The sequence below is a fragment of the Capra hircus genome, chromosome 7, assembly GCF_001704415.2.
Source record: "Capra hircus breed San Clemente chromosome 7, ASM170441v1, whole genome shotgun sequence".
NCBI classification, from domain to species: Eukaryota; Metazoa; Chordata; class Mammalia; order Artiodactyla; family Bovidae; genus Capra; species Capra hircus.
Window position 1 is genome coordinate 98,014,512 of NC_030814.1, and position 27,961 is coordinate 98,042,472.

General features: G+C 49.2%; 2 protein-coding genes across 5 annotated transcripts; one reads left to right on the forward strand and one right to left on the reverse strand.

Moving 5' to 3' along the window:
- On the forward strand, positions 665-17,801 carry SYCE2 (synaptonemal complex central element protein 2). Of its 4 annotated transcripts, none has more exons than XM_005682279.2 (5): positions 665-770; positions 1,407-1,522; positions 14,437-14,644; positions 15,861-16,049; positions 17,416-17,801. In XM_005682279.2, exons 1-5 carry the CDS (start codon positions 756-758, stop codon positions 17,458-17,460), a joined length of 573 nt encoding a protein of 190 aa, XP_005682336.1. In that variant the 5' UTR covers positions 665-755; the 3' UTR covers positions 17,461-17,801. The 4 variants fall into 4 exon arrangements, with proteins under 4 accessions (XP_005682336.1, XP_005682338.1, XP_005682335.1 ...); XM_005682281.2 differs by having other exon boundaries at positions 14,470-14,644; XM_005682278.3 differs by having other exon boundaries at positions 666-770; positions 14,434-14,644.
- GCDH (glutaryl-CoA dehydrogenase) lies at positions 16,627-23,521 on the reverse strand. Its single transcript, XM_013965100.2, has 12 exons — positions 23,310-23,521; positions 23,094-23,223; positions 22,972-23,007; positions 22,532-22,675; positions 22,293-22,355; positions 21,804-21,974; positions 20,976-21,105; positions 20,674-20,890; positions 19,767-19,870; positions 19,363-19,488; positions 18,924-19,084; positions 16,627-17,170 (listed from the first exon to the last, which is right to left on the reverse strand). The coding sequence occupies exons 2-12, from the start codon at positions 23,182-23,184 to the stop codon at positions 17,097-17,099; spliced, it is 1,317 nt and encodes a 438-aa protein (XP_013820554.1). The 5' UTR covers positions 23,185-23,223; positions 23,310-23,521; the 3' UTR covers positions 16,627-17,096.

The window sequence follows — 27,961 nt, forward strand, 5'->3', positions numbered from 1 at the left end:
AACTCTTTATCCTTCACCCAGTGCTTTCGCCAATCCCTGCTCTCCCCACCAGACCCGACTGCTCCTCAAACACACTGAGCTTGCTCAGACCTCCGGGCCTTTGCACACACCGTTTCGAATCATCTGTCTCCCTCCCACCTACCCCTTTATTTTTTCTGCCTTACTGAGTTCCAAGAGGTCTTTGTAGATACTGGATACAAGTCCTTAAATATTTTCTCCTCGTGTGCCAATAATGACTACTGTTCTCACTATTCAATATTCTTATTACTATTATCATTGAAGGGTATGGGCTCAAGGGTAAGGACCAGCGACGCCATTTCAAGGAGCTTCTGGTTGTGGAGCGCTGATAACTGATTCAAGGTGGTAATTACATCAGCTTTTTTCAGTAAGGGCAGTAGGTCGTAATCAAATGACAGCAAAAGTCAGAATTTTTTATTGGCAAGATTTATTTGGGCTGGGCACATGAAAAATGAACTGGAACATAAGAATGAACACACAGTACAAGGTATTCCGCCGCTCACCTTGTGCCCTGGTGCCTCCTCACACATGCGCACGCGGGAGCAGAGAAACCGGCTCCTCCCGGCTGTGCAGCCTGCGCGCGCAGCGCCTGGACAGCCCAACCGACACTTAACGGCAGCCCCTGCCGCGCTGCGCGCGCAAGTTCGCGTCGCTACGCATGCGTGGGGGCGGAGCGTTCCGGGGGCGGAGCCAGCGTGTGCGCCGAGGGCACGAACAAGAAGGCGGGAAAAGACGAAATGGAGCGACAGGGAGTACGCTGCACTTGTTTCCTTCGCGCGGGCGACGGGCTGACGGACAGGGAACGGCAGCGATCTTGGGCTTCCCCGACGAACCCGAGGCTGGCCGCTTGTCTCCTGCCATCCAGGCCGCTCCTCGCCCGGCTGGGGCCCCATTTCCTGACTGACCTCCCGGGCTCTGACTAACCGACTGTGTGACTGACGCGCTGACAGCCCTGGCCAGAAGGACCTACTTCCACTCATGGCGCATGGCAGGAGTAGGGTAGAGAAAGACTCAGACACCCACGCACCGCACCCGTTTCTCTTCTTTTTGTCCTACTTCTTCTCTCTCCTCGAAGGACTCGAGCCGACTCACACACCAATTAGGAGCCCAGGCACCCTAGCACCCCAGCTGGAGACCCAGGCCTCACCCCGTCCCCTCCAGGTCTCCCCACCTCACTCCTCCTGTCCAGGCACAGGGTCCCCCCAGTCCACGCCCCCGTCCTCGTGGTGCCCATCCCAGCCCTGCCCATCTCTCCTGCAGGCCCGAAACATGCCGCAGCAGCACACAGAGGTGCTCAGGGTGGAAGGGGAGGGAGGAGGGGGACTTGACCATTTCCTGCCTTCCCTCCCTCCCTCCTTTGACCTCTCAAGCGCTAGCTGTGCTCACAGGTGGACATGCCCCACGTAGAGTTCAAGGACCAGGAGCCACAGCTGCAGGGAGAGAACCAGGAACAGCAGCAGGGTGAGGAGACCCGCGATGAGGAGGCTTGTCAAGGGCCAGCTAGGTGAGGAAGAACCCGGTTCATCGGACCCAAACAGACCCTGAATCCCTCATTTACCCTTTTCTTCCTCCAGACCCTTCCAGTGTCTGCTCTTGGTGCATTTGTTGTACATACTCATCCACAATCTCCCATGTGCCTGGGATGGAAACACTGGAGACACAGTGATGCCAAAATCTTGGCTCTCTGTGCACTGATGCTGAACAGAAATACAGAGAGTTATGGAGGAGAAAGAGTGGCTTTATTTCTTTGCCAGACAAAGAGGGAACACAGTAGATTAGCACCTCAAGAACTCTGCCTGCCTCCTTGGGAAAGGTCTTACAGACAGGATTCGTGGTCAGGGTAGGTGATAAGGATCAATGTAATCACAGGCTTTCATTGTTCTGAGGGGTTGATGGTGAGGGAAGTAGGAGTCAGCATCAACCTTCAAGTCCAGCTGGTCTGGGGTCTACCTGTTTGTGGGTAGCCTACCATCATTAATCATCAGCTTCTCCCACCTGGAAGGGGTGTCAGTATCTGCAGAAATAGCTCAAAGAGATTGTGTTATCTCCTGGTGGGGAAATAGGACTTTGCCCCAAGGCTACTTTTGACTGTTTCTCCCAGATCGCCAATCCCTTCCTTTCCCTAACAACTGTTCGAATCAGCCCATTGGAACTAAGGGAAGCATGCAGTCTGAGTGAATGTTGTTTCCTGTAATCAAAGAAACGGGGGCCACAGAAAGGTCTTAAGCCCAGGAGCCCCACAGGGCCCTGCATGGTATCAATAGCATTGAGCTGACATTCTAGGAGAAAGTCTATAAACTCAAGAATATATGGTAGTCAGGGGATACTGAGTGTTCTGGGGGAAAAATACAGAGAGTGGCCAGTTTAGATCAGAGGGTCAGGGAAGGCTTCACGGAGGAGATGATAAGAGAACCATGAGGGTAGGGAGGACTACATTCCAAGCCAAGAAACAGCAGCTGCAAAGGCCCCAAGGGAGGACTGTGCTGGAGCAAGCATGGGTAAGAGGGAAATAATAGATACAGTTAGACAGGTGATGGGACTTTGGGTGATAGTTACCCATGAAAAAAGTGGAATTAGAGGAGCGATAGGAATTGACTACTGCAGGGTGAGGTGCTTTTTTTTTTGGCAGGGGGGAATGGGCTGTGACATGTGGGATCTTAGTTCCCTGACCAGGGATGGGACCTGTGCCCCCTACAATGGGAGCATGGAATCTTAACCACTGGACCACCAGGGAAGTTCCAGGATTATTGTTAATAAAGTTTTATTAGGACAGGGCTGCTTCTCCAGAAGCAACCCAGACCATATGGCCTGCAAAGTGGAAAAGTGTTCCTGTCTGGCCCTTTTTAGAAATATAGTCCATTGGGCTTCCCTGTAGCTCAATGGTAAAGAGTCTGCCTGCAATCCAGGTAGACCTGGGGCCTGGGGTTCAATTCCTGGGTCAGGAAGGTCCCCTGGAGAAGGAAATGGCAACCCAGTACAGTATTTTTGCTTGGAGAATCCCATGGATAGAGGAAGCTGGCAGGCTACAGTCTATGGGGTCACAAGAGTTGGACATGACTTAGTGACTAAACCACCATAGTCCGTTGTCACAGGCTGGATTGAAAGCAGGGAGGCCTGTGATAAGGCAACTGGAATAATTTAGGTGCAAAATGACTGTGACTTGACCTAGGGTAGATCCATGGATGTGATGAGAAGTAGTCAAATTTTGGATAGATTTAAGAAGATAAAACTAACAGAAACTGTGATGTTGGAGCAAGAGAAGGAACAGTGTTACAGATTACTTTAAAAAGACATTCTTGTCTTGCAGATTTATTCACCAGATATTTATCAAGGGTCTCCTTTACCCAAACCCTGTTTTAGATGCTGAGGATACAATAGTGAACAAATCAGAATTCCTGCTCTCTTGCAGCTGACTTCTTTTCACCTATTGAAGGACATCTGGGTTGCTTTTAAGTTTCAGCAGTTATGCTTCCAAGTTTTATCAATTTAGTTGTTTATATAGTTACAGTAAACATTCGTGTGCAGGTTTTGTGTAGATGTAAATTTTCAACGCCTTTGGGTAAATACCAAGGAGCACAATTGCTAGATTATACAGTAAGAGTATTTTTAGTTTTGAAAGAAACTGCCAAAATGTCTTCCAAAGTGGCTGAACCATTCTGCATTTCTGTTTTCACTGAATGAGTGTTCCTGCTCTACATCCTCACCAGCATTTGGTGTTGTCAGTGTTTTAGGTTTCCCCCATTCTAACAGGCAATGGTGGTATCATTGTTATGTTGATTTGAAACTTCATTATGAAGTATGAAGTTGAACATCTTTCCGTATGTTTATTTGACATCTGCACATCTTTTGGTATGGTGTCCAGATCTTTGACTGTTTTTTAAATTCGATGTTTCTTTTCTTTTTTTAATTTGGATTTTTTTTTTTTTTTTTTTTTGCTGAGTTTCATGAGTTCTTTGAATATTTTGGATGTCAGACCTTTATCAGATTTGCAGGGGTTTTTTTTTTTTTAGTCTTTTTTTTTTTGTCTTTAAAAAATAATTTTATTTATTTATTTAGGCTATGCTGGGTCTTCTTTGCTATGTGGGCTTTTCTCTAGTTGTGGTGACCAGGCTTCTCATTGTGGTGACTTCTCTTGCTGTGGAGCATGAGCTTGAGGGCACACAGACTTCAGTAGTTGCAGCATGTGGGCTCAGTAGTTGTGGTGTACAGGCTTAGTTGCCCCAAGGCATGTGGAATCTTCCCAGACCAGAGATCAAACCTATGTCTCCTGTGCTGGCAGGCAATTCTTTACCACTGAGCCACCAGGGAAGCGCCAGGTTTGTGTTCTGTAAAGATTTGTCCCAGTCTGTGATGGGTCTTTTCATTCTCTTAATGGTGTCTTTTATAGAGTAGACGGTTTAAATTTTAATGAAGTCCAATTTACCAATCCTTTCTTTTGATATTGTATCTAAGAAGTCACCACCAACCCCAAAGCCACTTATATTTTCCCCTATGATGTCTTCTAGGAGTTTTATAGCTTTGTGTTTTACATTTCATTTCAGTTCAGTCACTCAGTTGTGTCCGACTCTTGCAGCACGCCAGGCTTCCCTGTCCATCATCAACTCTCAGAGCTTGCTCAAACTCATGTCCATAGAGTCGGTGATGCCATCCAACCATCTCATCCTCTGTCCCCTTCTCCTCCAGCTTTCAATCTTTCCCAGCATCAGGGTCTTTTCAAATGAGTCAGTTCTTCACATCAGGTGGCCAAAGTATTGGAGTTTCAGCTTCAGCATCAGTCCTTCCAATGAATATTCAGGACTGATCTCCTTTAGGATGGAATGGTTGGATCTCCTTGCAGTCCAAGGAACCCTCAAGAGTCTTCTCCAACACCACAGTTCAAAAGCATCAATTCTTCGGCAGTCAGCTTTCTTTATAGCCCAATTCTCACATCTGTACATAACTACTGGAAAAACCATAACTTTGACTAGATGGACATTTGTTGGCAAAGTAATGTCTCTGCTTTTGAATATGCTGTCTAGGTTGGTCATAGCTTTTCTTCCAAGGAGTAAGTGTCTTTTACTTTCTCGGCTGTGATCACCATCTACAGTGATTTTGGAGCCCCCCAAAATAAAGTCTGTCACTGTTTCCATTGTTTCCCCATCTATTTGTCATGAAGTGATGGGACCAGATGCCATGATCTTAGTTTCCTGAATGTTGAGTTTTAAGTCAACTTTTTCACTCTCCTCTTTCACTTTCATCAAGAGACTCTTTAGTTCTTCTTCTCTGCCATAGTTTTACATAGGGCTATGATATCCATTTTGAGAAAATTTTTGTGAAATGTGCAAGATCTGTGTCTAACTTCACTTTTTTTGCATGTGGATGTCTAATTGTTACAACTCCTTTTGTTGAAAAGATTCTCCTCTCTCCACTGAATTTTCTTTGTTCCTTTGTCAAAGATAAGTTGACTACATGTGTGTGGGTCTATTTCTGGGCTCTATTCTGTTCCACTGGCCTATTTTATATTCTTTCACTGGTATCACATCAAGTAGCATCAGTCCTGCCAATTTCATTCTTCTTCAATATTGTGTTGACTATGCTGGGTCTATTGGCAAGCTGAATTTCTAACAGTCATGACCAACCTAGACAGCATATTAAAAGAAGAAAAGCTGTGACCAACCTAGACAGCATATTAAAAAGAGACATCACCTTGCTGACAAAGATCCGTGTAGTCAGAGCTATGGTTTTTCCTGTAGTCATGTATGGATGTGAGAGTTGGACCACAAAGAAGGCTGAGCACTGAAGAATTGATGCTTTCAAACTGTGGTGCTGGAGAAGTCTTGAGAATCCCTTGGACAGAAAGGAGATCAAACTAGTCAGTCCTAAAGGAAATCAACCCTGAATATTCATTGAAAGGACTGATGCTGAAGCTGAAGCTCCAATACTTTGGCCAGCTGATGTGAAGAACTGACTCACTGGAAAAGACCCTGATGTTGGGAAAGATTGAAGGCAAGAGGAGAAGGGAATGACAGAGGATGAGATGGTTGGATGGCATCACCGACTCGATGGACATGAGTTTGAGCAAGCTCCAGCAGTTGGTGATGGACAGGGAAGCCTAGCATGCTGCAGTCCATGAGGTTGCAAAGAGTCAGACACGACTGAGCAACTGAACTGAATTTTCTAAAAGATAAGATGATTTTTTTTAACGTCATTTCAGTTGGTGGCAAGTGCTGTAAAGAAACAAAACCGAGAAGGAGCAACTAGAGTGACAGGGAGTTTGGAATAGTTGATCTCTAAGGAGGTCACATAAGGAGGAGTCAGCCAGGAGGCGTCCAGAGGCCCAAACATTCCAAGCAGAGGGAGCTGCAAGTCTGAGGCAGGGGCAGGGAAGGCCAGTGTGTCAGGCTTCGTGATTGGTGGTAGTGATACCCTGGTTACATTGGACAGACGGGCTCATACATTCTCAGTGCTTCCATATGATAAGAAGGGCATGTATTGAACAGGCATCGACATGAAAGAGGTTAAGTTGCTGGGAAAACGTATCCTCTGTAATCATGCATGTGTGTGCTCATTCAGTCATGTCTGACTCTTTGTGACCCCATGGACTGTAGCCCATCAGGCTCCTCTCTCCATGGGATTCTCCAGGCAGTTATACTGGAGTGGGTTGCCATGTTCTCCTCCAAGAGATCTTCCCGAAACATGGATTGAACCTGCATCTCTTATGTCTCCTGTATTGGCAGGTAGGTTCTTTACCACTAGTGCCACCTGGCAAGCCCACGTCCTTCCTAGTCCCTGGCAACAATTCTACTTTCTCTCTCTACAATTTGCCTCTGCTGGATATTTCATATAAATGAAATCATACAATTGTGTGATCCTTTGTGACTGGCTTCTTCCACTGAGCATAAAGTCTTCAGGGTTCATCCATGTTGTAACATGTATCAGAACTTCATTCCTCTATATAGCTGAATAATATTCTAAACTATGGATGTACCACATTTTATTTATCCATTCATCAGCTGTTGGAAATTTAGATTGTTTCTGCTCTTTGGTTCTTGTGAAGAAGGCTGCTGTGAACATCTGTGTACAAGTTTTTGCTTCTGTTAGGTAGATACCAAGGCAGGGAATGGTTGAAATCAGAGAAGTGACATGCTCAGGTTCCTGTTATAAAAAGACACCAGCTGTTCTGTGAAGAATGGGTGGGAAGGGGTGGGAGTGGACCTGGGAGATAGGTGGGAGGCTTCTGCAGGATGTCTAGCAGGGCAGATGGAGAGAAGATGCAGGGGGGCATTCATTTATTGAGGCATGAGAAAAAGGATGAGCTGACGAGGTCTCCCGGCTGCGGTGTGCTAGAGCCTGGAGCTGGCTCCTACCAGCAGGAGCCAGTTCTACACATCTCTTCCCAACCTGGCATTTAGCGACTTCTTGTTGGTAGCTTGAAATTGGCTATACTGGGAGTCTGTGCACCATGGAAATTGGCAAATACTACAAATCAAGGTTTCCCCTGCCACCTCCTCCTCTACCTCTAGGGAGCCAGTTGCTAAATGCTTACCAGCACAGAAAGGGCTGCCCGCTTTCTGGCTCGAGATGGTTTGGTTTCTAACTAGCAGAGGCATGAGTTACATTCTGCCCTTGCTGAGTTCGAGGTGGCCAGAGACATACAAAATCTTGGAATCAAGATTGCCGGGAGAAATATCAATAACCTCAGATATGCAGATGACACCACCCTTGTGGCAGAAAGCAAAGAAGAACTAAAGAGCCTCTTGATAAAAGTGAAAGAGGAGAGTCAAAAAGTTGGTTTAAAACTCAACATTCAGAAAACTAAGGTCTTGGCATCCAGTCCCATCAGTTCATGACAAATAGATGGAGAATCAATGGAAACAGTGAGAGACATTATCTTTTTGGGCTCCAAGATCACTGCAGATGGTGACTGCAGCCAAGAAATTAAGACACTTGCTCCTTGGAAGAAAAGCTATGACCAACCTAGATAGCATATTGAAAAGCAGAGATATTAACATTACTTTGCCAACAAAGGTCCATTTAGTCAAAGTTAATGGTTTTTCCAGTAGTCATGTATGGAAGTGAGAGTTGAACTATAAAGAAAGCTGAGCACTGAAGAATTGATGCTTTTGAACTATGGTGTTGGAGAAGACTCTTGAGAGTTCCTTGGACTGCAAGGAGATCAACCATTCCATCCTAAAGGAGATCAGTCCTGAATATTCATTGGAAGGACTGATGCTGAAGCTGAAACTCCAATACTTTGGCCACCTGATGTGAAGAACTGACTCATTTGAAAAGACCCTGATGCTGGGAAAGATTGAAAGCTGGAGGAGAAGGGGACAGAGGATGAGATGGTTGGATGGCATCACCGACTCTATGGACATGAGTTTGAGCAAGCTCTGAGAGTTGATGATGGACAGGGAAGCCTGGCGTGCTGCAGTCCGAAGGGTCACAGAGGTGGACATGACTGAGCGACTGAACTAAACTGAGAGACATACTCATGAATAAGTCCAGGACAGGGTTGGACTTTCTGACTGAGCAGTCGGTCAGAGTGCTCAGGATGGATGGGGCCAGGGGCCAGAGAGATGGCGCTGTGGGAGCCACTGTTTCCGTGAAGGAGCTCACCTGGGAATAGAATGAGGCTCAGGACAGAGCTGCTGAGGACTGTAGGCAGAAACCCAGCTTTCTCTCGCCTCCCAGGGGCCTCAGTTGTAAAACAGAGCACAGGGTGGAATGGTTTCCAAGTGTGTGCTATTTATTGGAGACCAGAAAAAAAGAGAACTAAAGTAGTTTGTTTGATAACACCTTCCTGCAAATAGTATATTTAGACGGTGATCTAAGTGGTGAGGAGACACAGACAAACTGCAAATCATTGAGAGACTTTGAGGAGTTCTAAAAGAGCTTTGGGTCGAGAAACATGGATTAGAACCAACGCAAGGGCCAGTTAACAGATCCCTCAGCAGACCGTCAGCGACATGATTAAAATGTGAACACATTTCACAAGAGATGAGCAGAGGGTGAAAGGAGTGGGCTCTGCAGCTTCAATTCAAACCTTCCCCTTTCCTGGCTGTACTTCAGCAAAACATCATTTTGCCCAGGCACCAGAGATGCTGTTGTGTTCTTCCTTGAATGTTTGATTAGCTCGCCTCCCCTCCCGGGACCACCGCCTGCGGTGGTAGTAAGTGGCTGGCGAATTGTTTACTTGTGTATCTGTTAGTGGCCCGCGGAGGGAGGGCCCCCACCAGCGGGGGGCTCTGGCTCTCACACCTGCCAATCACAGCTTTACCTGGAGCGAACAGATGGTCTCTTTGCTTAGACCCATTTCCTCCACCATTCCTGGGCCTCCTGCCAGCCTGGGCCCTGCTCGGAAACTAGGTTCTAATCCTCGAAGCTGAATTAGGGACTCCTTGGGACAGACCATCATAGATGAGCATAGGGATGTATTCACAACCCCCACCCCGGCCCCCCACTGCCCCACCCTGAGCACAGGCAGCCTGCTCTGTTGGGCCCACTTCCAGTCCCTGGCCTCCATCCAGGGTTGGGCAACAGAAGCAGGCCTGAGAACCAGGGAAGCCAGTGGAGAGGACATGGTGTGTTTTGTTTATTAAAGTTAATTGGTGAATGCAGGCCCAGGGAAGCCTATGATTCATTAGCATCCTGATTAATATGCAGCTGCTGAGTATTAAGAAAAATGAAATGGAAAGGAATAAAACCCCAAAGGGGAGGTTGGGGAAAATCAAGATGCTCTCTGCAGACATCTGATGCAGGCCTTTGTCCCACCACGAAATTTGAATGAGCCGATTTCAAGTGATTTTTCACCATTTGTGTAGCTGCCATGGAGACCGGTTCCAGCTCCATCCCTTGAGCCTGAGAAAGGAGCGACTTTGAAGAGTTAGCAGCTCAAGCAGGTTGTGATCAATGACACAAAAAAGAAACACCTGGTTCTCTCACTGATTTTCATTTCAGAGCCCTTATACAGTGGGGACAGCAAAGCAACTGTGGGTACAAAGTGGCTTAAGAGCAAGAATGTTACATCCATCTCAGATGGTAATTCTTTCATTTAGGTGTTCAGGGAACAGTGGTGATGCCTCTGGAATGAATACAATGCACCCTCTGCCCAGAGTGCCTAGGGCGCCTGGAGGGAATCCAGCTTACCGACTGGCAGTGTTGTGATTAGTAAGCGATGGTGAGGTAGGGGTGCTCTGAATGCTGTCTCATGAAGTTGACAGAAAAGAAAAGTCATTTCAAGCAAAGGCTAATGGATTTGGTGAAATTGTGGAAGGTTCCAAATTGCTGGGAGTGGAGGGTGAAAAGAGAAGATGGAGGCCTTTCCACAGCCCTGGAAAGCCTTGTGTGCTGTACTAGGGAATTTACGTGATCCTGCAGCTGGTGGGGGGGTCTTGAAGGCTGTGGAGCAGAAGTGGGATGTCTGATTGTGATTCAAAGGGCCCTAAGGCCCAGGTGGGAACAGTAGGTATGGGGCTGCGAATGGTTGGTGGGGAAGAGATGATAGATTTGGGAGAAATTAGGAGGTGAAAATGAAAGGATTTTGTGACAGGATTCTTTTCAACTTAGTTTATTTTAGGTTGTGCTGGGTCTTTGTTGCTTCACGCAGGCTTTCTCTAGTTGTGGAGAGCAGAGGCTACTCTTCATGTGGTGCTTGGCCTTCTCTTGTGTTGGAGCGTGGGCTCTAGGTGAGTGGACTTAGTAGTTGTGGCCCTGGGGCTTTGTTACCCCAGGGCAGGAGGGATCTTCCTGAGCCAGGATCAAACCCTTGTCCCCTGCATTGGCAGGCAGATTCTTAGGCACTAGAGCACCAGGCTAGTCTGATTTTGTGATGGGATTTGTTTCTATTGGGTTTGTTTTTTTTTAATCTTTTTGTTTTTAAGAAATTTTATTTATTTATTTATGGCTGCACTGGGTCTTTGGTGCCTCATGCAGGCTCTCTCTAGTTGCAGTGAGCAAGGGCTACTGTTCATGTGGTGCTGTGGCTTCTCTTGTTGTGGATCACAGGCTCTAAGGTACGTGGGCTTCAGTAGTCGAGGCGCAGAAGCTTAGTCACCCCATGGCGTGTGAGATCTTCCAGAACCAGGGGTCGAATTCGTGTCCCCTGCATTGGCAGATTCTTAACCACCTGACCACCAGAGAAGTCTGATTTTGTGAGGGGATTTGGAAGGACAGAGAGAAGCCAGGCTCCAGGGTGGCTGCCAAGTTTCTGGCTTGGGTACCAGATGACTTTTGATGTTCTTCAATGACAGGAGGAGGGTGGACAACTTTGAGTTGGTGTGCAAATTTAGAGGAGTTTGAAATGCCTCTGGGACAGCCAAGTGCAGAGGGCCTGGGGGTAGTCAGGTACCTTACTGGGAGCTCAGAGGAGAGGTGTGGGTTGGGGGTAAGTGTGGGAAACATGGGAGCATGGATGGTAATGAAAGCCCTTCCTAATCACTCATTCATTTATTCAGTGCACTTTTATTATTCTTCCCATGAGAGGCAGGTCAAGAGGACAGCAAAACCTTTTTTTACAGGAATGCCCAGGGAGCCTTTAGTTGGTCTTTGTTTTCTATCAATAAGGTTTTGCTATAAAATATCTGCCTTGATCAGAGGCACACCTTCTCTTGTGTGCCGGAACACAGACATCTGTGACAGATGCTTTGAACACGAGCGTCTGGCTCTGCAGGCAGATGAACTTGCATGGTTTGTGTAAAGCCAGAATAGGGAGGACTAGATCAGTGTCCTTCATTCATTCGTTTGTTAACAGTGGAGGACTCAAAATGTGCTGGATGCTGGGAACGCAGAGATAAATGGGGAGATAAGAGCGGCATCAGGGACAAGCGCACAGTGGTAGAGATAGGCAGGAGGTCATAGGCCGCGCTTCAAAAGAGGCATCAGGGGCTTCCCTGGTACCTCAGTGGTTAAGAATCCACGTGCCAATGCAGGGGACACAGGTTCAATCCCTGGTCCAGGAAGATCCCACGTGTCAGGGAACAACTCAGCCCGTGTGCCACAACTACTGAGCCCATGTACCGCAAGTGTTGAAGCCCAAGTGCCTAGAGCTTGTGCTCTGCAATAAGAGAAGCCACCACAATGGGAAACCCACACACCACAACTAGAGAGTAGCCCCTGCTCATTGCAACTAGAGAAAGTCTACATGCAGCAGCAAAGACCCAGCACAGCCAAAAATAAAATAAATAAAATTTAAAAACAAAAGAGGTAGTAGCCTAGGCTAGGTCTCACTGTCAGAGAGCAAGTGCAAAGGCCCAAGGGCCAAAAACCCATCTAGTAAGGAGAACATGAGAACCAGGACACAGCCAGGGTCTCAGGCCTGAGGACTTGTGTGTCAATGAGAGCCTGGCCACCCTGGCTGTCATGCACTCAAGTTTCCCTGTGGTTGTATCCTGAGCCAGAAGAAAGAGCTCAAGCAGTTGGAGAAAAGCCAAGAAAAATATTTGTATGGAGGAAGCATCCAAAAATGAAGATGTGTTTTCTCAGTAGCTGTGCCTGGCTTGCACTCATGGCTTTATGGTTGTGTGTGAACTGGTATGTGGAAGAGCTGCTGTGTTAGCACCTCTGAGTCTCAGCCACTCAGCTGGAAGCACCTCAGGGTGAGGAGGAAAACGAGAACTTCGGGGAAAGCAGGGTCCGGGCCGGGGGTCAGGCCAGCTGGGTGCCACACCCAGCTCTGCACAGACTAGGGATCCTGACAAAGTGACACAGTTGTGCTGAGCCTGTGTCCTCAGCGATGAGGTAAAGATGATGGGGACAGACCCCAAAGTCTGGTTGTGAAGGTGTAGCAAGATGAAGTGGGTAGCTTAGCATGGTGCAGGGCAGATTAAAAAATGGCCCCCCCAAAAAAAGCATCTTACCTTAAACCCTTTATCTTTCTTTAAAAAAAAAGATTTATTTATTTTTTGGCTGTGGTGGGTCTTCATTGCTGCATGAAGCCTTTCTCTAGTTGCAGTGAGTAGGGGCTACTCTGGTTGTGCTGTGTGGGCTTCCCATTGCAGTGGCTTTTATAGCAGAGCACTGGCTCTAGGGTGCACGGGCCTCTGTAGTTGCAGCTCTTGGACTCTAGAGCACAAGCTCAATAGTTGTGGCCCTCAGGCTTAGTTGTTTGACAACATATGTGATCAAACTGGTGTTCCCCAGCATTGCCAAACTGATTCTTAATTACTGGGCCACCAGGGAGGCCCTTTAAACATTTTATCTTAATTTAAAACACCAATGGATCTGTTGATCAGATCACAACTTTTTTTTTTTTGCATAAACCTCATTCATATGCATTACTCACAATTTCCACTTTTGTGTTTTTATTTATTTTACCATCTTTTCTTTTAACTGTGCCGGGTCTTAGTTGTGGCTCTCAGGATCTTTTGTTGCAGCATATGGGGTCTATCAATAGTTCCCTGACCGGGGATCAAACCCAGCAGTGCAACCATTGGGAGCACCGAGTCTTAAACACTGGGCCACCAGGGAAGTCCCCCACTTTTGTTTTCCTAAAGCAGAGCAAAAACTTACAGGCCTTGACAAAGCAGTCTGTATGCAAAATACTTCTAAATTTTTATACTCTTGGCCCTAATATACAGTTGTTTGCCCATACTTGATTTAATAGTTATATTTTATTAGGTTCACCTTTGTTCATTCTATTTAGCTTTTTTAGACAAGCTGACCTTTTTCACCATTTCACTACCTATGCATTTAGTCGAATTGCATAATTATAGTCACATGTACAGTACTACTTCCTAAGTGGCACTAGTGGTAAAGAACTTGTCTGCCAATGCAAGAGATATAGAGACAGGTTGGATCCCTGGAAGATCCCCTGGAGGAGGGCATGGCAACCTACTCCAGTATTCTTGCCTGGAGAATCCCACAGACAGAGGAGCCTGGCAGGCTACAGTCCATGGGTCGCAAAGAGTCAGACGTGACTGAAGTGACTTAGCACACACAGTGTGGAACAAACTCTTCTGGGGGTATTTTTTTAATTTTTATTTTTTTATTAAAAAATTATTTTTGGCTACACTGGGTGTCGGTTGCTGTGCACAGGCTTTCTCTAATTGTGGAGAGAGAGGGCTGCCTTCTAGCTGTGGTTCGAGGGCTTCTTACTATGGTGGCTTCTCTTGTTGTGGAGCTCAGGCTCTAGGGTGCGTGGGCTTCAGTCGTTGTGTGCACGGGCTCTAGAGCCCAGGCTCACTAGTTGTGGTGCACAGACTTAGTTGCTCCACAGAACGTGGAATCCTCTCAGAGCAGTGTCCCCCCTGCTTTGGCAGGCAGACTCTTAAGCTGTCCCTTCCCCTCAGAGGCAGGGGAGGGGAAGGGGTATGGATGAAATAAACAAGTGTCACCAACAGGAAACACAAGACGCACGTTCTCCTCCCACCGCAGAGCTAATTCAGATCAGCCACTCAGGAAAGTTTGGTGCTGATCTCAAGTTTCCTATACTTTCAGAAGTCAGGTTTCTAGCCCCTCTGTCGCCACCTCCAGTGCCAACCGCCAGCTGATGATGCTGGAAGGAAAGTCAGGATCCTGCTTTTCCTCTCTGGACTCGAGCATCGACATCCTGAAGAAGAGGGCCCAGGAGCTGATCGAAAACATCAACGAGAGCAGGCAGAAGGACCATGCCCTCATGACCAACTTCAGAGACAGCCTCAAGATCAAGGTGACGGATTCCCCCCACGTATCGCAGAAGCCCAGGGAAAGGGGGGGGGGGTGCTCCTTCTGTGAAACATAAAGCGGGAGGTGATGAGCTGCTCTTAGGTTCCCCACGTGTTCTAGACAGTTTGCGTATGGTGCCTCATTTCACCCTTAGAGCAGTCCTGCAGAGAAGAGCTTGGACCCATATTGCAGACGGGTAAAGTGAGGTTTGGAAATTATTTGCCTGAGTGAGAGAGGCAGGATGAGAAGCCAAGGTTCACCTGTATCACAGACTAGCCCCTTCCGTCATGCTAGGCTAATGGCTGTGGCAGGAGGGGACTGAGGCATAACCTGAGTTATCACACCCACTTTTCCTCCAGAAGTCACAGGATTTGGGAAGGTAGAAGCCCCTGAAAATGGCTGAGGCTTACGTCTAACAAAACCGAATGTTATGTTCAGGTCTGTTAATAGTATTCCCCGATGCTTCTTCAGAATGTGTCCTGTAAGTCAGACAACTTGTGAATTCCACACATCATCTCTCAATGACAGGCTGACTTCCTCCCCAGCCGCATTCCTACCTACCTGGCACATAGCAAATTTAGAGAAAAATATAACATAGCAGAAAACAAAAGATAAAAATATTCAGATGATACCATCACCCAGAGGCCACTGTTCTAGATACATTTCTCCTAACCTGGCTGAGCTTATATACATAATTTTGCACCTTTCTTTTTATAAAGAAAAATAATCTGGGATAAGGTTATGCTAATACATATATATAAGCAATATATAATTATATATGTAATATAATATATAATTTAATTATAATTTTTATAAAATTATAAAATTTATATATAAAATATAGTTATTTATTATAATTCTAAATACATAATTATATAATTATTATAAATTATATAAGTATATGTAATATATAATAATACATATATGTAATATATATATATGTAAAGTCACATTCTTCTACTTTATTTGACCTAAACTTTTACTGTCCCTTGAATCATGTTTTTAATCACTCTTTGGAGATGAATAAAGTTGAAAATATTTCTCATAAAAAAAAAAAGAAAAGAAAAATTTAACATATAGGCCTTTTCACCCCCAGTCACCAGAGTTGTTTTTACCACTTTTATAAGATAAACTGCAGAAATCTTAAAGAGCCAGTCAGAACGAATGTCTCGTGACGCTTCTTGTTTGATTTTCTAAGAGCACCTCTTATTCTTTCAAAGGTTTCAGACCTGACAGAGAAGCTGGAGGAGAGGATGTATCAGATTTATAATCACCACAACAAAATCATCCAGGAAAAGCTCCAAGAGTTTACCCAAAAGATGGCAAAGATCAGTCACCTGGAAACAGAGCTCAAACAAGTGTGCCACACCGTGGAGACTGTGTACAAAGACCTGTGTGTCCAGCCTGAGGTATGAGAGTTGTAGGGGCTAAGGTGAAAGCAAATGTCAGCAGGGACTTCCCTGGCTGCCCAGTGGTTAAGACTCCATGATCCCAATGCAGGGGGCAGGGGTTCAATCTCTGGTGGGGGAACTAAGATCCCACATGCCATGAGGTATGGCCAGAAAAAAAAAAATTTTTTTTAAGTAAATATCAACAGAGAGCAAGGATTTTAGCATTGCCTGGCCCTAAACCCCACAGGAGCCACTGTCTGTGCAAAGGCCCTGGTGCTCTGGCCATCCTACTCATGGCCCCGTGCTCCCGTTATGTGGTGTATCTGAGCTGAGAAGCCAGACTGCTGTTTCCTACAATGTGTGTCAGCTCTGTGGTGGGTGACAAAAAGGACAAAGTCCCCTTTGCCCTCAGCCCCGAGCCCTGGCAGTGCCCACCTGGGTTTATTTATAATAGCCAAGCCCAAGACTCTGACATGGCCCAGATCACTTCTGGGCTGGGGAAATCCCTGCTGCGTCCCAGCGTGCTTCACAGCCCTTTCACGTGTTCCTTTTTCCTGTTACTGGTTACCAGAAAATGTGATCCAACACGGCGGGGTCAGACATGCATGCTCTTTATTATTCTCTCTCTTTACCCCTCATTCTGCTCCAGCATCCAGCATAAGGCACTTGCCCCCAGATGGGAGGGTCAGAGGGTATAGACTGAATGCTTGCCATGTGGATGGAGCAGTTCACTTAGACACTGGTGGGTCTCACAAGTTGCTTCCATGTCACTCTCCTCCTCTCTCCCTGCTTCCCTGTCGAGGAGCTTCTGTTCCAAGGCAGGTAGAGTCCGTGCCCGTCCACGGTCAAAACTGGATTGAGACACTCAGTACAGAAAGTCCCATCTTCTCTTTAAGGAACATATTTGAATAACTTCAAAAGGGAAATTTTGATATTTAAAAATCAGTGTCTCTCACTTCCCACCAGAAGACCTGGCTCCATCTGCCACCTTTTCAACTAAGCTCCAAGCCCTGTGTCTCCCTGGAGAGGGGTTTGGTGCCATCTGGGCTCCCAGGTGAAGTGGGTTCACTTGCCGGCCACGAACGCCTGGATCCCTGTGATAGCCCTTCCGAGGATCAGAGCGTGGATGTCATGAGTACCTGGACAAATAAATGCAGAGTCAGTTTGCAGTCTTAACAGCTCACAATTTCCCTTTATTTTTTTTTTTAATTTTACTTATTTATTTTGGATGTGCCACATGGCATGTGGGATCTTAGTTCCCCAACAGGGATCTTAATTCCCTGACTGTGTCCCTTGCAGTGGAAGCGCAGAGTCCTAACCACTGGCCCACCAGGGAAATCCCCCACAAATTCCTTTTAAAGTCAATCTTCGTGTCCCCCCACAGGCTACTACTCTGGAAGAACAGATTCACAAAGATGGTGAATGCTGACAGCTACCAGGAGAGTCACTCTTAGTGACAGCCACCAAGGAAGGCCACCGTTTGGGCCACGCTGAGAAAATTGTTTTTCAGAGTTCTGCAATGCTTCTTTGGCAAAAACAAGCAAACAAAACCCAACCGATGCTCTTTGTGCCAGGCCTCAAAGCACAGCAAGTCCAGCCCCCACCACGGGCCCAGCTTTGGTACTCTCCCAGATTCACCCCACCCCAATCCCACACAGTTGATTAAATGTTTGATTTTCAACCCAGCCATGCTTTCTTCTGCAGAGGTGGAAAGAGCTAATGAGCTCTGTGGGAAATGGATCAGGCCCTTTCTTACCCACAGGAGGGACAGGAAAGCAAACATCAGACAATTAATTGCCTGTCCCAGCTGATCCCTGCCACCCCTCATCCTGGAGCCACTGCCCCAAGCCACGCATCCCACATCCCACCGGACATCCACGAAGGGAACACTCTCCAGCCCTCCATGTTCTCATCTGTTCTTCCTTAGCTTCCCAAGGCAGAAACCAGAGATTATGCCCTCCCTTTTATGGAGCAAAATAATTCTCTTTTCTTCCTAAAGTGCAAATCTGATCCCGCCTCTCCCCTGCATAAAACCATCTGGAGGTCCCCTCAGCTTGTCCTCAGGGTCCGTCATGCCTGTAGAATCCCCTCCCCCTCCCCTTTGCTGTCTGGAACGCCCCACCCAGACAGCACTGGACGCTACTTGCGTCTCTGCCCAGGGAACTCCTACACCTCCGTCAAGGCTTAATATGGTTCCACTTTCTCCCTCAGAGACTGAGTCTTGTTACATACAGCTCCCTCTAGTCTGTGTGGCTCACACTAGAATTATATATCTCTTCTCTTTTTTGGCCACACCTTGGCTTGTGGGATCTTAGTTCACCAGCCAAGGACTAAACCCAAGCCACCGCAGTGGAAGCGCTAAGTCCTAACCACGGGACCATCAGGGAAGTCCCCACATCTTTTTTCTTTTTAATTATCTTTTTCTATGTCTGTCTTCCTACGAGGCAAGGGGTTCTGGGCCCCTCAGGAGTCACAGCCAGTTACCAGGTGCAAACACCACAGCCTGCCAATGATTTACCGTTTCTCTCTTTCTCACATAAAATGGAGTGCTGATTCCTGTGCGTAGCTGCACACTCACCTCCTTGAATTCGCCAGCCCACTGGGTGTTGTGCCCCATCTGGGGATGCCCGAGGAAGCCGTAAGCAGGCTTGGGAACATCCCTCCTCGAGCATAACGGGGGAAAGGACTGGGAGCATGTACTTCCATGGTCCCTGTGGGCCACTCCAGATGCGGGACCAGGGGTGGGACTTGCCCACGTCATGCTGCCAACTGGTGCCAGACAGCTGGCAGCAGGAGTTGAGCCTGCTGCCCCTGCCCCTCCTTGCTGTCCCCTTCCCCAAATGCGAGGCCACTGTGAAGCTCCCCTACACCCCCCAGGAATCCAGCCCCCACCTTCATAGGTGTTCACAGACTCCAGGTTCATGACATGCCGGATCACGTGATACTCATCAGAAATCCCATTCCCCCCCAGCATGTCTCGGGCCTGGCGAGCGATGTCCAGGGCCTTCCCACAGTTATTCCTCTTCAGCAAAGAGACCATTTCCGGGGCGGCCCTGGAAACAGCACAAACGTCACAAACACTGGGTTACAAAGAGCTGACCCTGCTCTGGGCACCCAGAAATCCCTACCTCCCCGGGCAAAGCCAGCCAGGGAGGAGGGTTACATCACAGCAGTGGACATGGCTCCTAGTGAGGGAGAGGTAGGCAGGGCGGGGTCCCCAGGGGCCACCAGGCAGGAAGGTCCTCTCTCCAGGCCCAACCACCACCATGCCTGGAAGAGGCACTGGGTCCTGTCACAGCTGCCTGCCCCTTCCCACACGCAGAGCCCCTACTTGTCTTGATCCTTCAAGCGGCCGAGCTGCAGGCAGGCATGAAGGCCCAATGTGATCTCGGTGAGCATGTCCGCCAGCTTTTTCTGAATCAGTTGGTTCTTGGCCAGTGGGACACCAAACTGGATCCTATGCAGACATGGTCAAGGCAAATCTTATGGGGTGGAGAGACTCCCGAGACCCATCCCAGGGCCTTTCCAGGCTGCCGCAGAGTGAGCTGTGTCCCCACTCAGCTCACTCTGGACCTGCTGTTGACTGAGCCCCTCACTGCTCAGGACTTCCTCGGCCAGTTCACAGAGCAGGGAACTTAGGTCTGGTGGCTGGGCGCCAAGGGTGGAGGGGTAAGTGATGGAGCCTGAGCCTCCCACCCCACACCCTTGGGAGTTGTCATGGTAGCCCCCACACACCTGTCCAGAGTGTACTGCCGGGCTGTGTGCAAACAGAACTCAGCGGCTCCAAGCACACCCCATGTGATGCCATAGCGGGCATTGTTTAGGCAGCCGAAGGGACCCTGTAGGGTTGAGACAGGGCCTCAGCCCCACCAAGAGATGAGAGAACCTGTAGAGAACTAACTTGTAAGTGCCCCCTCCCCAGACACCCCTGATATGCAGTCAGTGTAAACCACGGAGACTCAGGACGACTGGTGAAGTCACGCATGGCCTTGGCATCAAAGCCAGCAATGCACATAGGGTTTCGCTTCTTGCCTACTCACTCTTGGTTTTCATACAGTCCTCCCCAGTCCAAGATCTGGACGGGAGGCGCAGATCTAGGGTCTGAGGTAAGGAGACAGGAAGATGCACATGCAAGCAGAATTAAGCTCATTCAGGCCCCTGTGCGTCCCAGGCCGAGCCAGCTTGAGTGAGATGGCCACCAAAATGGGGCAGTTTTGGGTTTCCCTTGTGGCTCAGTGGTAAAGAATCCACCTGCCAATGCAGGAGACACAGGTGTGATCTCTGGTCCAGGAAGAGCCCACATTCCACAGAGCAACAAGCCAGTGCACAACTATTGAGCCTGTGCTCTAGAACTCGGGAACCACAACTACAGAAGTTTACACACCGCAACTAGAGTAGCCCCCGCTCACTGCAACTAGACAAAAGTCCATGCAGCAGTGAACACCCAGCACAGCTAAAAATTAACAAGGAGAGGGGGGCACTTTCAGCACACATCAGTGAGCCAGGCAGAGCCTCTCCAAGTCACTACTGTTTGGGCTCCATGGGTATCTCTTCCCTAGCTGGGTCCCTAGCAAGGGGCCTGCCCAAGAAAAGAGAAGCAGCAGGTGACTTGATATCAGTTCCCAAGGTGGCTGCTGCTTACCGCCAGACCAGACACCCCGGGCAGCACATTCTCCTCTGGCACCTCCACATCATCCATAATAATCATCCCTGTGGATGATGCCCGCAGAGAGAACTTGCCCTCAATCCTGGGGGTTGAGAGGCCCCGCATCCCCTTCTCCAGCAGGAAGCCCCGAATGCAGCTATCCTCACACCGAGCCCATACTATCAGCAAGTCGGCCACAGGCGAGTTGGTGATCCTGGAGGTGGGACAGGCAGTGAGGGGTCTGGCCATCACCCACTGCCCCTGCCCACCTGCCTGAGGACTCCAGGCTCCCGCCTCACCAGGTCTTGGACCCGTTGAGGAAGTAGCTCCTGCTGGATGGGTTGTGGCGGGCTCTGGTCTCCATGCCGCTAGGGTCACTTCCGTGGTTGGGCTCCGTGAGCCCAAAGCAGCCCAGCAGCTCCCCCTTGGCTGCAGGCATAAGACGAGATCATGAGGCTGCTGGTCCCCCATCCAATCCCTCTACTGAAAACTGCGGGCCTTTCCACTGAGCCAGGCCAAGGCAGACCTGGCCGTGTCTCACGGCACTCCCAGGAGGTGGGGGGAACAGATATTTCACCCAGGTCATAGTCACAATGCCATAATGGGGGGAGGTCTAAACAGGAGTCGGGAAGGGGTTGGCTAAACTGTTTTGAAGGGCATTGAAAAGGAGTTAAGCAGGAAGAGGTAGGCAGAAGAGCAGTCCTGGCAGTGAGACCAGGATGTGCAAAAGTCCAGGGGTACAGCTGCCAAGCCACTGAGTGAGTCTAACTGCAAAGGAGCAGTCAAGGGAGTAGTCAGAGATGAGCTGGAAAGGTCAGCAGAGGCTTGCCCACGTGGGGTCTTGTGGATACAGTTGGGAAGTTAAGACTTTAAACTTTGGGCTGCAATGGGGAGCAGAGAAAGCAAATCACAGGGGATATGATGGTGGTGAGAAAGGGGCAGAGTCAAGAGAGACCTAGGAGAATCAGATGTGGGGTGGGGTCCAGGATCTGGCAGGGGGCCTGAGGGGCCATTGGCAATACCTTTAGGGTGAGAACACAAGGCAGGTCTGAGGGACAGCCCTGGCCCTGAGTTTCAGATCATTGGGACCATCTTCTGTCCACCAGGCTCCCCAGGCAGCTACTCACCCAGCCGGGGCAGGTACTTCTGCTTTTGCTCCTCGCTGCCATATGCATAGATAGGGTGCATGACAAGGGAAGACTGGACACTCATTGCTGACCTGTAGCCACTGTCCACTCGCTCCAGCTCTCGGGCCAGGAGCCCATAGGCCACCGATGAGACTCCAGCACAGCTATACCCTGGGTGGGGGGGGCGTGGGCCAGGGATGGGTCGGGGGTGGGGGGAGGGGAGAGAAATAAAATAATGTGGAACAAAGCCCTGCCCATTTGAGACCAGTGATTCCTGTTGCCCAAGAGACAGAGCCCCATAGGAGCACCCAAGGAGAAGGCACAAAGCTAGCTCTAGCTTGAAGGTTTATTAATTTTATCCCCACAGCCGCTTCAGACAGAGATACAACAGCCTCTCTTTGCAGATTGGGAAACTAGGCTCAGGGAAAGAAAGAGCCTTTTCAAGACACAGTGGAGGGCTGCAGAGTATGGAGAGAAATGTGTCCTTACCTTGGATGGTGGGGCCCAGCATACCGAGCTCCCCCATCTCTGAGATGATCTCCCGGTGAAAAACTGCAAAGGGATAGATGTCCCAACTTCAGGCCCAGCCTTGGCCCTCCGGAGTACTAGCCCAGAGCCAGAGGTGCTCTAAGGCCCAGCTAGAGCAGGCAGAGCTGGTGTGCATGATGGAGCGTGCAGGTTCAGGTGGCCGTGGGAGCTCCAGAGTGCCCACCCGCCTGCCTGAGCACCTTCGTTGCGATTGGCCAGCAGGATGCGGGGCATGAGGCGCTCCTGGCAGTAGGTGCGGAAGGTATCCCTGATGAGGATCTCATCTGCTGTCAGCTGCTCCTCCAGCAACAGTGGGTCCCTCCAGTCAAACTCAGGCCGTGAAGCTGGGCGGGGTTGGAGGGAGTGGGACTCTACTCAGCCCTGTACACCCGACCACCACGCCCTCCTCTCCGCCAGAATCCTCAGCCCCACCCCTCAACCCTCAACTATTGTCGGCTGCAAACAGAACTGGCAAAGTGGGCTTTCTCGGGAAACTCACTGCCTCAGCGCCTCTGGCCCTGGCCACGGCCCTGCCTCCCCTCCTGGGCAGCTCTTGGATTCTGGGACAGAACCCATCGGGGACAGACAGACAGTTGGACGAGGGGACTGTTGGACGAGGGGCACAACCAGGGGTCCTTACGCTTGGCCGATCGACTCTGGGTCTTCTCGCCTTTCTCTGCAAACATAGGACGGGAAAAATCACCCCGAGTTCCCGACCCTCAAGTTTCTCCCTCCCCATTCCACCCCAGGTCCAGCACTGACCGGTCTGCGCTGTCGCCGAACTCCATGAACGAAAGACTTGTAGGCCGGGTCCGCGGTTCAGTAGCCGCGCGTAGACGCCTCTCAGGGCCATATGCTCAGCGAGAGGGCAAGCAGAACAATCACAGCCGACCTGGAGAATTGGAGGCGTCTGAGCAGAGCGGCTCCCACCAAGTGCCCTGGCCCTTTGCACCCTTCGCCCCTCTCGCGAATCCTCACCTGGAGCCTCCGGGTTCACTGCACAGGCCACAGTGCCGTAGAACGAGACTTTTGACCTCCGGTGGGGATGGGCGGGGCAGAGGCTAAATGGGGCTTGTCATTGGTTCGTCCTAGGACCCTGCTCTTTCACGGCTCTGCCTTTTAAAGGGGCTACGGCAGCCTTGCAGGTGAACGCGGCGAGCCTAGCGGAGATACCTTAACCCCCTTTAAGGAGCGGAGTACCGGTAAGGGGGAGGAAGGCGAGCGGGTCAATCCGATTGGTCCGCTGTACTTCTGCTCTGATTGGCCCTAGGAGGGGGCTCGGCCCACTCTTGGTTGGTCAGTTGTAGGGGGCGAGCGCAGAGAGATTCTGGAGTTAAAAGAGGCAGCTGAGGCTCGAGAAAATGAGTACTAGAAATCACGAGCCCAGATCTCGAGGTCTCCTTTAATGGGGTTCTGTGAGAGGAGGTGGGCTCAGGTGGACGATCTCAGCCCAAACAGTTTGCCAGTTTGTCCCAGGAAGCTTGCTAACCAAGTTACTGTATGTGCGTGCGTGCGTGCTAAGTCACTTCAGTTGTGTCCGACTTTGTGAGACCCTATGGACTGTAGCCCGCCAGGCTTCTTCGTCCATGGGGAATCTCCAGGCAGGAACACTGGAGTGGGTTGCTATGCCCTCCTCCTCCAGGAATCTTCTCAACCCCGGGATCGAACCTGCGTCTCTTTGACTCCTGTATTGGCAGGTTTGTTCTTTACCACTAGCGCCACCTGGGAAGCCCGACTATGTGTGATTTCCCATGCTTTGTGATTCTGTGCGGTTGATTGAGCCTATGTGACTATGTATCTGTATGTGAGTGGAGCTGACTGTTTCTGTGACGTTGTGGGGCTGTTGACTATGGGCAGTTGTGTGTCTGTGACTGTGCCTGTGTGGCTGAATGACTTTGCGGTTTCTTGTCTAATTGTAAGCTTGTGTAATAGTATTCTGTGTAATCACGTGTCTGTGTGGTACTATGTGCATGACTGTTTTGATGGCTTTCTTTGTGGCTGTTATCTTTGTGAGAATGTGACTGGATATTTGTGTGTGTGCATGTGGGATTGTCTATATGTATATGTGTCAGTGTGATTTTGTCTATGTGTTGTGTGTGTTTGTGAGCTTGAGTGTCTGCCTGAGTGAGTGGCTATGCTTACCTAGATCACTTTTATGAGCATACATGTGGTGTGCTTTTGCATCGTGGATGCATCGTGCTTGACCATCTCTGACTGAAAGCTACTCACCTACTATGACCTGACCATTTTCCAGCTGTGGAAAGTGTGGTCCGGAAAGCAGAATGGTCTTGCTTAAGATAAAAATAGCCCAAGTGCAGGGGCTTCCCTGATGGCTTAGTGGTAAAGAGTGCACCTGCCAATGCAGGAGACACAGGTTCCATCTCTGGTCCAGGAAGACCCCACATGCCGCAGAACAACTAGGCCCGGCACGCGCCACAGCTATTGAGCTTCTGCTCTAGAGTCCAGGGAACCACAACTACTAAGCACATACAAAGCAGCTACTGAAGCCAGCACCCTCTAGAACCCGTGCTCCTCAACAGGAGAGGCTGCCACAATGAGAAGCCTACACACCACAACAAAGAAGAGCCCCACTCGCCGCAACTGGAGAAAAGCCCCCACAGCAATGAAAACCCAGCACAGCCACAAGTAAATACATAAAATTATATTTTTATTTTATCTTTTTATTTTCAAAGCAGCAGTGAAAAAGGCAGAGGGGGATAGAGAGGAGAAGGAAGCGCTCAGTTGTGTCTGACTCTTTGTGATCCCTATGGACTGTGGCCCACCAGGCTCCTCTGTCCATGAAATTTTCCAGGCAAGAATACTGGAGTGGGTTGCTATTTCCTATTCCATAAAATTATATTTTTTAAAAATGGACCAGGTGCAAAACAAGGACCAAGCCTGGGATCCGGTCTTCCTGCTTCCCAGGACAGGCTCTTCCCTGCCCACCCAGGAACACCCCTTCCTACGTGTCTGTGTGTAGAATGCTGTGTCTCACACATTTTCTCTGACTCTGATGGGAGTAGCTGAGACTATGTCTGAATCTGATCACTAGCCTGTATATCCCCAAGGGGCTTGGGTGTATCTGGGCCCTTCTGGCCTCTAATATCCATGATTTGAACCCTCCTCCCCACTCAGTAGGGAGTAAATCACCACCTTGAAATGTCTGGTATTCTGCATAGCTCTTATTCTTTTGGACACCCCCCTCCACCTGGAGCCAGTGGCCTCCCTCCTTCTATCCTGTCATTTCACCAGTACTCCCTGCCCTGGAGTCATTGTGAGCACTGGAGTTCTCTGACGCACAGGGGATGTAGAGGCTGATGACAGCATGCACACTAGGAAGCCCAAATCTACACTTAGGCCTTGTCACCCTAGGAAGTCTGTCGTCTGTACTGGCAGCATACTCCCAGAGGCCTGGTCTCCCAGCCACACACCTCCCAACTCCCACCCTGGCCCCCCACCCTTTCGCCTCGCCTTCCAGAGCCAAACATGCCTGTTAGTCCTTATCCTAAATCAAGGAGATATCTCCTCAAGAGAGATTGCTCTCCTCTCCAGGAAGCTGCTCCAGGAAACCACTCTAATTTCAACCATTTTGTTTGAATAAAATGAAATTCACATAACATAAAATAAATTTTTTTTTTTTTTTTTTTTGCAGCTGTGCCTCATAGCTTACAGAGTCTTTGTTCCCTAACCAGGCATTGAACCAGGGCCACAGCAGTGAAAGTGCCAAGTCCTAACCACTGGAGCCAGGGAGTTCTCTAAAAGGAACCATTTAAAGTGTACAATTCAGACTTCCTTGGTGGGCCAATGGTTAAGAATCCACCTGTCAATGTTGGGGTCAAGGGTTCACTTCCTGGTCCGGGAAGATCCCACATGCCATAGAGCAATTAAGCCCGTGCACCACTGCTACTGAGCCCGCACGCTTTACAGCCTGTGCTCTGCAACAAGAGAAGCCACTGCAATGAGAAACCCATGCACCAAACGTAGAGAGCAGCCCCCACTTGCTGAAACTAACAAAAAGCCTGAGTGCAGCAAGGAAGACCCAAAGCAGTCAAAAAAAAAAAAAAAGTGCACAATTCAGTGGCTTTTAGTATGTTCATTGTGTTGTGCAACCACCACCTTTATACAGTTCCAGAACCCTTCCATCACCCCCAAAAGGAGACCTTGTACCCATTAAGCAGTCACTCCCCACTTCCTCCTCCCCCCAGCCCTTGGCAACCACTAATCTGTCTCTATGGATATGCTTACTCTGGATATTTCATATAAGTGGAATCACATAACGTGACCTCTCTTAACTGGCTTCTTTAACATAGTGTGCTTTTGAGGATCATCCATCTTGTAACATGTATTAGCATTTTATTACTTTTCTGGCTGAATAATATTCCATCGCACAGATAGGCCACTTTTTGTTTATCCATCTACTCATTAATGGACATTTGGGTTGTTTCCACCTTTTGGTGGTTGTAACTAATGCTACTGTGAACACTACTGTACAATTATTTGTTCATGAGTGCGTGGGATGTTGCTTCAGTCGTGTCTGACTCTGTGTGACTCTGTGAACTATAACCTGTGAGGTGCCTCTGTCCATGGGGTTCTCCAGAATACTGGAGCAGGTTGCCATGGAGTCCTCCAGGGGGTCTTCCCAACCCAGGGATCAAACCTACATCTCTTATGTCTCCTACATTGGCAGGTGAGTTCTTTGCCACTAGCACCACCTGGGAAGCCCACTTGTTTCAGTTCAGTTCAGTTCAGTCGTTCAGTCGTGTCCAACTCTTTTCGACCCCATGAATCGCAGCAGGCCAGGCCTCCCTGTCCATCACCGACTCCCGGAGTTCACTCACACTCATGTCCATTGAGTCGGTGATGCCATCCAGCCATCTCATCCTCTGTCGTCCCCTTCTCCTCCTGCCCCCAACCCCTCCCAGCATCAGGGTCTTTTCCAATGAGTCAACTCTTCTCATGAGGTGGCCAAAGTACTGGAGTTTCAGCTTCAGCATCAGTCCTTCCAATGAACACCCAGTACTGATTTCCTTTAGGAATTTGTGTCATTATACAATTGCATAATGTCTGTGTGCGACTGTGAACTATATGTCTGTGTCATCACCTGGAATCCCTGGGCACCATGGTGGAAGTCTCTGTTGCAGAACCTAGATCTCTCCCCACTGTGAGGTAGAAAGTGAAAGTTGCTCAGTCACGTCTAATTCTTTGCAACCCCATGGACTATACAGTCCATGGAATTCTCCAGGCCAGAATACTGGAGTGGGTAGCCTCTCCCTTCTCCAGGGGATCTTCCCAACCCAGGGATCAAACCCAGGTCTCCCGCATTGCAGGCAGATTTTTCACCAGCTGAGCCACAAGGGAAGCAGTAATTGGGTCACCTCCCAATCAAGTACTTCCTATGGGCTGATGCAACAGTCCCATCCCCCCCAAGCGAGTAGGTGGCCTTCTCGTCCCAAACCCCCCCGCCCCATCTAGAGCAGTTGTAGTTGCTCCAGCCTCAGCCTCCCCATTCCCCCTGCAAGTCGTCTGGGGTGGGGTGCGGGGCTGTCCATGGTAAACAGTGACCACTGATTGGCAGGGGCCTCTCCTGCCACTGGGCTCAGACCTGGGGAGCTCACAACCCAGGAAACTGA